Here is a 10,577-nt window from a genome sequence, read left to right on the forward strand (position 1 = left end):
AAATTCCATGGACAGAGGAGCCTGGTGGGCTACCAGGATCGCAAAGAGTCAGACACGACTGAGCACGCACACACACAAGCATGCTAGCCTCACCTCTGTCCCTCAGCTTTGGCAGCAGAGTGGGTTTTGAAACTTTTAGGGTTTGACAATTGAGTAGGTGAAAATTGAGATGCCAAGCAGAATTATAATTTGCATTCTTTTCACAAATGTGGCTGAGTAAATGTTTAAGAGCCGTTCAAATCTGAGTTTTTGGACCATTTTTTTTCATCTAAAATGAACAATCCTAGAAGTCCAAGCTCAGCACTTTCCACGTGTATTTGCAATTTGTCTTAAATTTTTGAGAAAATATAGACCTTTATTTAAAAAAAAAACACAGCTTTTGACATTCTTTGAAAATGAAAGAAGTTCCATCTATAAGTCACCGCTGAACAGTATGGAAACATTAGAGGTATTTTGCAATTAACTTTTCGGCAAACACAATAGAGTCTGCAAAGACTTAAAATCAGGTCCCCAGAAATTCATGACACTGTTAAAAGCAGCCTGGCTGTGATTAAAACGGATTCACTAGAGTCTTTGTAAATTTAACATTTTATTTCCTGTAATAAATATTTTCCCCATGAATTCACCTGTACTTCGCCCAGTAGCACCTGTGTTCTCTTGACTTGAAAATACCAGAAGGAAGCCCAGAGGTGCTTTAGATCAACTCTCCCTGTGCCCTGACACCTCCTGCAGTGTGGACCCCCTCCCCTAATGGTCCCCAAATGACCACATTACAGACGGGCTTTTAGGAACTAGGTGAGCGGCGGGGTGGGCTTCCCAGATGGCTCAGTGGTAAAGAGTCTTCCTGCCAACACTAGATTCAGGTTCGATCCCTGGGTCAGGAAGACTCCCTGGAGAAGCAAATGGCAACCCACTCCAATATTCTTGCTTGGAGAATCCCACGGACAGAGGAGACTGGTGGGCTACAGTCCATGGGGGTTGCAAAAGAGTTGGACATGACTGAGCCACCAAACAGCAACAAGAGGCAGTGCTCTATGTCTTTCCCCACGTGTAGCAGCTCCGCCGAGAGAGGCGTGTGTTGTGGAGGGCATGGCTGCTGGAACAGCTGGGCTGCGAGAAACCACCCATTCAAGAGAGCTTGAGGTTTTTGCTGTTTTTAACCCTAAAATTAAGATGATGGCCCATTGACTTGTGGGCCTCAATAAACAGGAAATAGCTGTTCCCAAATGGCTCACTCCCCAGATAAGGCCCAACCTGAGCCTTTTCTAGTGTCCTCCTCAAGGAACCCCAGCTCAGGTGGGGTGCCCAGGTGACGTGACCTTGGCCAGCGGCTGATAGCAGCTGGGTTCTGTGTTCACTGAGATAGAAGCTTCCCTGCCAAGCACAGCTGTTTTCCTCCCCACCCTTCCTCACCCAGCCCAGCCTGGGAATCCACCCCAGGAACTGGCCTGGCTGGTGTGGCCTCTAATGAGTGGTTGGTCACAGGCTGGGCGGGAGGTGGGAGCCCCCAGGGGCTCATGTGCCCACATAGTTCTCAGTTGACTCAGGTCCCAGCCACCAGGTACTGCCCACCTGGAAGGCCATCCTTGAAAACCCCAGGACTCAAAATCTGGGCCATTGTTGGGCTGGGGGGCTTGGCGAGCCCTCTAGCTCTGTCTGTGGGCCATTCCGCTGGCCTCCACCTCTGTCACCCTGATTCCCGACGTGGCCTCAGCTCCCCTTACCTGTCCCTTCTCCCAGGCATTCTGGGCCTCAGCCCCGGAGCTCAGCCTCTCCCTTAGGGAAGACCTTCCAGACTGGTGGTTCCAGGGGTAGGAAGGCGCGCACCCAACTGTGGGGGTCAGGGACGGGGCGGGGGGGGGATGGTGCTGAGATTCTGGGGAATACACGTGCCTTGGTCCCTGTGCCACCCCATCCCTTCTGCCTGCTCCTGGGAGCATGCCGGGGACCCTGGCCCACAGTTCTGACCTGGAGGGGTCTCACTCGTGGGCCCCCTCCAGCAGGAGGTGCCCCCAGTCGGAGTCCCACCTGGCCTTGGGTAGGTCACCTGGCAGATGGGGACACCCACAGGTGAGGCAGCTACCCACCCCACCCCCAGCCTCGCTGGGTTCTAGCCTAGAGGAGGGACGCGTATTTGCTGAGGTGTACCCCCGCTGTGGTTTCTGAGGAGGGGCGTCCATCACACTTCCTCCCTGGCCTGGAACCTGGAGTTTCCTTCTCAGCTTAGAGTTCCCCTGCCCCACCCAAGCTCTTGCCTCAGAGGTCCTGCCTCCTGGTCCTTTCTGATCCCTGCTGGGAGCGAAGAGCCGGGTGACGCCAGTTAGCACCCTAACACCCCATCTCTGCCCCGGGCTGCCCCTGAGGCTCGGCTGGCCCAGGGCCGCACTGGGGCTCCTCCCAGGCCACGGCCAGCCTGGCTGTGCGAGCGGGCAGCTTCCAGCGGGGCTCTCCGACTGGTGCCCCCGCTCACGCCTGCTTTCTCACCAGCAGCACCCAGGGGAGGATGGCGGCCACCACAGCCACCACGGCGATGAGGGTGATGAGCAGCAGGGCCCGGGAGCGGCAGCAGAAGGACCGGGTGGAGCTGGGCGCCGGGGAGGCCCCGGAGAGCTCTGCCAGACTGCGCCGCGGCAGGACGCTGTCCTGCTCCCCGAGGGGCATCCCATGGCGGCTGATGATGAAGATCTGTGGCTCCCGGGGCAGGCTGGGCGGCGGGTCCAAGGGCAGCTGGCCGCCCTGGCCCGGGGACGATCTCCAGATGGGCTGGGAGAGGTCCAGGGGGTTGGTGTGGCCCAGGGCGTCTGGCAGTGGTGTGGGGGGCAGGCCCACAGGCACAGCCAGGATCTGGGAGCTCTTGTCCAGCTTGGCGGGCCAGCGGGAGCTCTTTCTGCTGAGGAAGGTGACGTAGCGGCACACGGGGCAGACGATGGTCCTCTGGACTTGGCCGTCCACACGCGTGGATAGGAGGTACTTGACCAGGCAGTCATGGCAGAACACGTGGCCGCAGCTCAGCGTCCGGCTGGCGCCCTGCAGCTCTCGGAACTTCTCGTAGCACACGGGGCACTCACTGCCCGAGCTGTCCTTGCTCTCGCCCTCAGACATGGCCGAGCAGGAGGGCAGGGCCCTGGCTGTGGGCGGGAAGGGTTGAGCATCAGTGCCTTTTCCGGCCTGGTTCCCCTGCCTGCCTCCCTGCTGCCTCTCTTCCTCAGGGACCTCCCCAAATCACACCAGGACCCTGGGGAGGAGATGAGAGGGCACTGCTGGAAGGGGAGTTGGGGGACTGACAAGCAGAGATCCCAGCCACCCCCGACTGGAAGGAGGTGGGCGGAGGCCAAGGTGTAGCCCCCTGATCCCTCACCACCACATGTGTGTCCCCTGTGGTCACCCCTCCCCTCTCCCTGGTCTCAAGCCCCCAGTGGAGGCAGGAGCACCCGTTCCCCAGGGGAGGCAGGTGGCTCAGCCGAGGTTCCCCCCACCCCGCCCAGTCCAGGCTCCAGTGGGGGCCGTGTGTTGAGCCCATTGTGACTGTTCTCCCGGCAAGCCTCTGCTGCCCCTCCATCTCCCTGCTCAGGTTGGCTGACCCATACAACTGTCCTCAGCCCCTGGCTCCCATCCCTCTATGCTAAGCGCAGCTGGAAAGCAATGAGGGATTTGAGAATAAAACTTAAAACTTACACATCCAAATGCTGGCTGGCCAGCCGTGCAGTCACGTCAGGGAGCTGTGGGCTCCTTCCTCCGCCCACCACAGCTCAGTCATCCTTCAGATTCTTCTCGGCAGCCTGCCCAAGGTTGTGAGAGAACCTTCCGATCAACCTCTGTGAAGGCATGTTTTCATCCTTCGAGGATACGTCTGGTATTTGGAAACGGCCAAAGGTCACCCAGCGCCCAGTCTGGTAAGAGCAAATGAATGCCCAAGGGGCATGAGATTATTTTAAATCAAAGAGACAGAGTCACCATGAAGTGACGGGTGGGTTTCAGATGTTATCTGAGAGCTAAAGAGAGGCTCCAAGGATGCTCTCAGCAGTAGCAGTGTTGTTGGATTAAGTGCAGTTCCCCAAGGTGATGATTTGACAGGGAGCCCCTGTTTGGGTGTGTGACGCAGGGCCAGTGTTCTCATTCCTCCACGCGTTCCCAGTATCGCAGCCGTGTCATCTAAGTTCATTTCCAACAGCCTGTTTATTTATTTATCTATTTATTGGCCTCACCAGGCAGCGTGTGGGATCTTACTTCCCTGGCCAGGGGTGGAACCCATGTCCCTGCACTGGGAGTATGGAATCTTAACCACTGGATCGCCAGTGAAGTCCTAGAACAGCCTCTTTAGAAGGACTGTGAGCAAATGGTCACGTGATCACATCGTCCTTCTGAGGGGTTGCTGATGCGATATGTTCTTCCATCAAAACCCCCCTGGACACTGAGAGCTAGAATGGTGTGTGGGAGTCCCCAAACCCAAGAGATGACATTGTCGCTATTGTTTAGTCCCTCAGTCGTGTCTGACTTTTGTGACCCCATAGACTGTAGCTTGCCGGGCTCCTCTGTCCATGGGATCTCCCAGGCAAGAATACTGGAGTGGGTTGCCATTTCCTTCTCCAGGGGATCTTCCCGACCCAGGGATTGAACCCATGTCTCCTGCATTGCAGGCGGATTCTTTCCTGCTGAGCCACTAAGAAATGACATAGTGGGAACAAAACTAGTTAATGGGAGAGGACAGACGAGAATTGGTTCAATCACAGATCTTTTGGACGCTCTCTTTCCTCTTAGCTTGGTTCCAAGCCCATTTTGCCAAGTTGAAAATACCCCATAACCAACAAAGAGCAAAAATATGTAGAGGTAGGGGTAGGGGACCGGGGGCCCTGGTGGCAGCACCAAAGCCTTTGCAGGTGTTTTCAAATCTCAATCTCCGAGGTGGTCAGTGTGGCCTCCAGGCCAGGGGAGGGGGTGCAAGTACTCAGACCCTGAAGCTGGCTTCAAATCCTTGATATGCCCACTATTGTCTGCATAACCTATCTGAGCCTCAGTTTCCCATCTCTCAGGTGGGGTTGATGATAATAGTACTGGCTTCTTCTCAGAGTTGTCCAGAGTGTTAAGTGAGCTGCCATGAATGAAAAGTCTGGCATATAGTAAATACTCAATAAATGACTGATGTTGTTCAGTCACTAAGAAGTGTCCAACTCTTTGCAACTCTATGGACTGCAACACACCAGGCTTCCCTGTCCTTCACTATGCATGGCAGACTCATGCCCGTTGAATCAGTGATGCCATCCAACCATCTCATTCTCTGTTGCCCCCTTTTCCTGCCCTGAATCTTTCCTAGCATCAGGGTCTTTTTCCAGTGAGTCAGCTCTTCACATCAGGTGGCCAAATATTGGAGCTTCAGCTTCAGCATCAGTTCTTCTGGTGAATACTCAGAGTTGATCTCCTTTAGGATGGACTGGTTGGATCTCCTTGCAGTCCAAGGGACTCTCAAGTGTCTTCTCCAACACCACAATGCTAAAGCATCATTTCTTTGGCACTGGATGTTGTCAGTCAGGCTCAGTACTTTCTCCTTCTAGCACTTGCCTTCCCTCTCCTCCCCAGATGTTTCTTATCATGTAGATGACTAAAAACACTCACGCCCCTGACCAAGGGCAGCTCCTCTGGAATCAGAATAACAACCAGAAAAGATGACAAAGGAGTGGGTAAGTGAGGGGCGGTAGGTTATTAAGTTGGTAGTTCCGGTGTCACAGACATTTTTGTTTCATAACATACTTGCAGCTGTCTAAACTGAGGTTTTTATCGGGATGACCTTGATTTTCTTAAGCTGACCAACTGCTAACATGGCCCCCTGCGTTTCATAACTCCCCAGAGGCGTATGGTGGCAATTCCATCAGTCCACCCATCCATCCATCCATCCATTCGTGTATCCAGTTATTCAACAGTTATTTATTGAGTGTTGCTGCAGGCTAGGTACTGAGCCGGACATTGGAAATAAGCAGTGATTGAGAAAACCCTTCAAGGGTGTTCCCTGGTGGTTAGGATTGAATTCCGGGCTCTCATTGCCGTGGGTTTGATTGCTGATCAGGGAACTGAGATCATGCAAGCGTGGCATGGGGGAGAAATATCCTTCATGAAGCTTTTAGAGTCTAGTGGACATTTATAAATTTCTTGAAGAGAATTTTTTTTTTTTAAAGGAGGAATGATGATCAATACCCTAAGTTGTTTGGATAACTGAGGAAGTGAGGTATCAAGATAGACAAGATAACAGAGCAAATAGATTCGAGAATGCTGGAGGGGAAAGGATGTTGGAGGTCATCTAGTAAAATCGAGTGTTATAGATGAAAAGACCCGAGTCCAGAGAACGGAAGTGACTTGTCTGAGGTCACCTTGGGGAGGGGTTGGAGAGGCAGATGGGAGGGGGGAGATATTCATTGATTTCCTAGACAGTGTAGAAAATATTTGAATCAGTTGATAGATTGGGTGAGTAGATGTTAACTGCGGCAGGAAGCACTGTCCTCTTTGGGTTGAGCAGGGGAGCAGAGAGAACTGAGTTTGAGAAAAATTAGGACGCGGGGGATGCAGATGACATCCCAGATCCCTGCTGATGGCCTGCTGTGCAGTCCCTTCCCACCCTGTGCTTTGGGAGAGCCTTGTCCTTCATGTCTGGGCAAGGCCACCCGTCCTCCATCCCTACCTTCTCGCCTTCCATGCTCAATCCCTCCCTTTCTCTTCATACCATTTCATTCTCCATCCTTGAGTTCTTCTTCCAAACCTGACTTTGTCTCAGGTGCTGGGGAGAGGGCAGCAGAAGAAATCTGAGGAACACACTCTGATTGGGGCACAGACTAGCTAAATGAAAGGGAAGACATTATATCCAAAGGCATCCCCGTTGGTGCTTCAGGAAATTTTGGGGAGAGGAGGGCTGGAAGGTCTTCCTAGGTGAGGTGAGACCAGTGTTGAGCTAATAATAAATAATTACAACAGCGGCTATTTATTGAACACTAATTATGTGCTTGGCTTTCTGCATCCCTTCCTCATTTCATCATCAACAGCTCCAGGAGGTAGATATTATCTCTGTTTTACAGACCAGGGAACCAAGGCTTAAGTCACTTTGTTCAAAGCCAGGCTTCTGGGACTTCCCTAGTGGTCTAGTGGCTAGGACTCCGAGCTCCCAAGGCAGGGGGGCTGGGTTCAACCCCTGCTCAGGGAACTAGATCCCTCATGCTGTAGCTAAGACCCAACGAAGCCAAATAAATATTTCTTTTTAAAAAAAGAAAGAATAAACAGTATATAATGGGAATTAAAAAAAAAAAAAGTCCAGGGCAGATCCAGGATTCAAGGCCAGGTCAGCCTGGCTACACAGGCCATACTGTGAACCACCCCCTCCACCGAGAATGTGCATCCACGGAGGGCATTCCAGACCTCGAGTGAAGGAGTAGGTGAAGACTTGAGAGCAAGATAGCATTACTAGGAGGTCCCAGCCCTTACGCCGCTACAGAAACACTGATGTAACAAACAACCAAGGACGAAAATGCCCCCTGAAAACTCCAGAATCCAGCTGTATATGTTAAATGTGTACATCTTGTTGGATGTCAATCACACCTCAATGAAGTTTTTTTTTTTAAAGAATGATGGGGAAACCTGTATGGAAAAGTGATCGCCCCCAAACTTCCCTCCTGAAAGTGACTGTAACTGGAGCTGCCCCTCCAGCTATGAGAGAGGCAGGGGGAGGGGAGGGCCGGCGCGAGGGGAGCCGACCTCATGAAGCCCCAGTACCTGGCTTCACCCACAGCAGCAGCCCACCCATCTCGAGGACTGGTGGGGGGTGTCACCAGCCCAGGTGACCCCCACCTCCCCACCTTTGGACAGTGAGTCTATGAGGCGGGGTGACACTTGTGGGCACCTAGGTTTCCGTCCTGGATTCCCAAGGCTTTGTAACTTCAGCTCACACACACACACAATTCCCAAGGCTTTGTAACTTCAGCTCACACACACACACACACACACACACACACACACACACAGTGAGTCTATGAGGTGGGGTGACACTTGTGGGCACCTAGGTTTCTGTCCTGGATTCCCAAGGTTTTGTAACTTCAGCTCACACACACACACAATTCCCAAGGCTTTGTAACTTCAGTTCACACACACACACACACACACAGTGAGTCTATGAGGTGGGGTGACACTTGTGGGCACCTAGGTTTCCGTCCTGGATTCCCAAGGCTTTGTAACTTCAGCTCACACACACACACACAATTCCCAAGGCTTTGTAACTTCAGCTCACACACACACACACACACAAACTGCATCAGTGCAGAACTCCGCCAAGCTCCTTCCATCCTGGATTCCCAAGGCTTTGTAACTTCAGCTCACACACACACACAATTCCCAAGGCTTTGTAACTTCAGCTCTCTCTCTCTCACACACACACACACACACACACACACACACACACACACACACACTGCATCAGTGCAGAACTCCGCCAAGCTCCTTCCATCCTGGATTCCCAAGGCTTTGTAACTTCAGCTCACACACACACACAATTCCCAAGGCTTTGTAACTTCAGCTCACACACACACACACACACACACACACACACACACACACACACACACACACACACACACACACACACACACACTGCATCAGTGCAGAACTCCGCCAAGCTCCTTCCGTCCTGGATTCCCAAGGCTTTGTAACTTCAGCTCACACACACACACAATTCCCAAGGCTTTGTAACTTCAGCTCACACACACACACACACACACACACACACACAAACTGCATCAGTGCAGAACTCCACCAAGCTCCTTCCCCGCCCCCAGCCCGGCCCCCAGACTCACTTTGGCTGGGACCAGGGCTAGCAGCATCTGCCTCTCCGCCCGCGGGCCTCCACAGAGCAGATCTGAGCCACCCAGAAGCGCTGGGCGGGCGGCACGTCCTCCTGCTGCTGTTACTGTGACAGCCGCCGCCGCGGAGGCATTTGCTAATGACTGAGCAGGTCTGGAGGCCAGCGCCTGGAAGTGAATGTTGCCCAACCCGTTTGAGGCCAGGAGGCTTTGGCGTTGCCCAAGGGGTTGGCCCCTGTTGGAGTCAGGTGATCTTGATGAAGATGCTCAGAGAGGAGGGTTCCCCCGCCCAAGGAGGAGTCCAGGGATGGGCACTGGAGACAAGCAGAGGGTCTCAGTGTGGGGGCAGTGACCCAGGACCCATCCCCAGAGATGAGTCTCCACCTCCCTCCAATAATGAGAAAGTCATAGTCCTTCAGCCTCCAGAGTTCATTTTGGTGATCCTCTCGTTGCTTCCTGCTCCCCTGCCATGACAGGGTGAAGGGCTCAGATCAACCTCAGTAACTCTTTGCCACCCAGAGTCATACACAGATATTTGGGTGATGTGCTTATATACACTTGTCCTTCATTTCACACTCAGAGGGGCTCAGAGCTCCAAAGATCAAACACCACAGGAATAAAGAAGGAGGCAGAATAAAGCCAATAAAGGAGAACCGTCCCTGATACCACGTGAAATAGAAGTAAGTTTCAGAACAGTCTGTGTGACTCTATTTATGGAAATGATAATATATGATCATTTTTATAGAGGAAAAATCTGGAAGTAGACACATCCAACTTGTTAGTGGTTATCACTAGAGAAACTTTCTGACTCATACATTCCTGTGATCCTTAAATGTATATTTCTTTCATGATCAGAAAAAAAATAGTCAAGAATAAGGCAGGAGTATAAGGGAATAAGGGACTTCCTTGGTGGTACAGTGGTTAAGAATCTGCCTTGAAATGCAGACTGGGGTCTTCCCTGGCTGTCCAGTGGTTAGGACTCTGGGCTGTCACTGCCAAGGGCCCATTTTCAGTCCTTGGTGGGGGAACTAAGATGTCACAAGCTGTGCCATGAGGCCAAGAAAAAAAAGAGATTATATTACCTACTCTATAGGATGGTGGTGATGATTAAATAAATGGATACAAATAATGTGCCTGAACCTACAAAATGGGAAGAAATATTTGCAAATGCTATGACTGATAAGGGATTAATATGCAACATATATAAACAGCTCATACAACCCAACATCACACACACACACACAAAACCCGATTAGAAAATGGGCAGAAGAACTGAACATTTTTCCGAAGAAGAAATGCAAGTTGGCCAACAGGCACACAAAAAGATGTCCAGCATCAATAATCATCAGGGTCATGCAAATCAAGTGTCTGCTCAGCCCATGGCAGGCTGCCCTGCTTGGCTCCAGGCAGCTCAGGGGCTGTCTGGGGGTTTCAGTTCATTCCTGCCCCTGTGAGTTTCCTGGACTCACCCCGCTTCCGCCAGGCTGCCCACACCTCTGAAATCTCAGTCTTACCTGTTCTCTATGGCTGACCCCCTGGCTCTCCTTCCATTCTTACATAGCCTGGGGCTGCTGGTACTCAGGGGAAACCTGCGGTCTTTGAGCAGAAAACAGACCCTGCCAGGGCACCCGGCTTGAGGTGGACAGGGGCTGCTTTCATTCCCAACTCCCCCCCACCGCCCCTGCCTTGGCCCTCAGCCCCCTCTGTCCAACCTACACTGCGGCAGCTGAGCATCTTCAAAGGTGGTCC

General features: G+C 52.4%; 1 protein-coding gene across 2 annotated transcripts; it reads right to left on the reverse strand.

Moving 5' to 3' along the window:
• Positions 1–508: 508 nt before the first annotated feature.
• RNF222 (ring finger protein 222) lies at positions 509–8,979 on the reverse strand. 2 transcript variants are annotated; one of them, XM_043903805.1, is made up of 3 exons: positions 8,823–8,979; positions 3,676–3,850; positions 509–3,128 (listed from the first exon to the last, which is right to left on the reverse strand). In XM_043903805.1, exons 2-3 carry the CDS (start codon positions 3,677–3,679, stop codon positions 2,467–2,469), a joined length of 666 nt encoding a protein of 221 aa, XP_043759740.1. In that variant the 5' UTR covers positions 3,680–3,850; positions 8,823–8,979; the 3' UTR covers positions 509–2,466. The 2 variants fall into 2 exon arrangements, with proteins under 2 accessions (XP_043759740.1, XP_043759739.1); XM_043903804.1 differs by having other exon boundaries at positions 3,676–3,890.
• Between the last annotated feature and the right edge of the window lie 1,598 nt (positions 8,980–10,577).

The sequence above is a fragment of the Cervus elaphus genome, chromosome 5, assembly GCF_910594005.1.
Source record: "Cervus elaphus chromosome 5, mCerEla1.1, whole genome shotgun sequence".
Taxonomy (NCBI): Eukaryota; Metazoa; Chordata; class Mammalia; order Artiodactyla; family Cervidae; genus Cervus; species Cervus elaphus.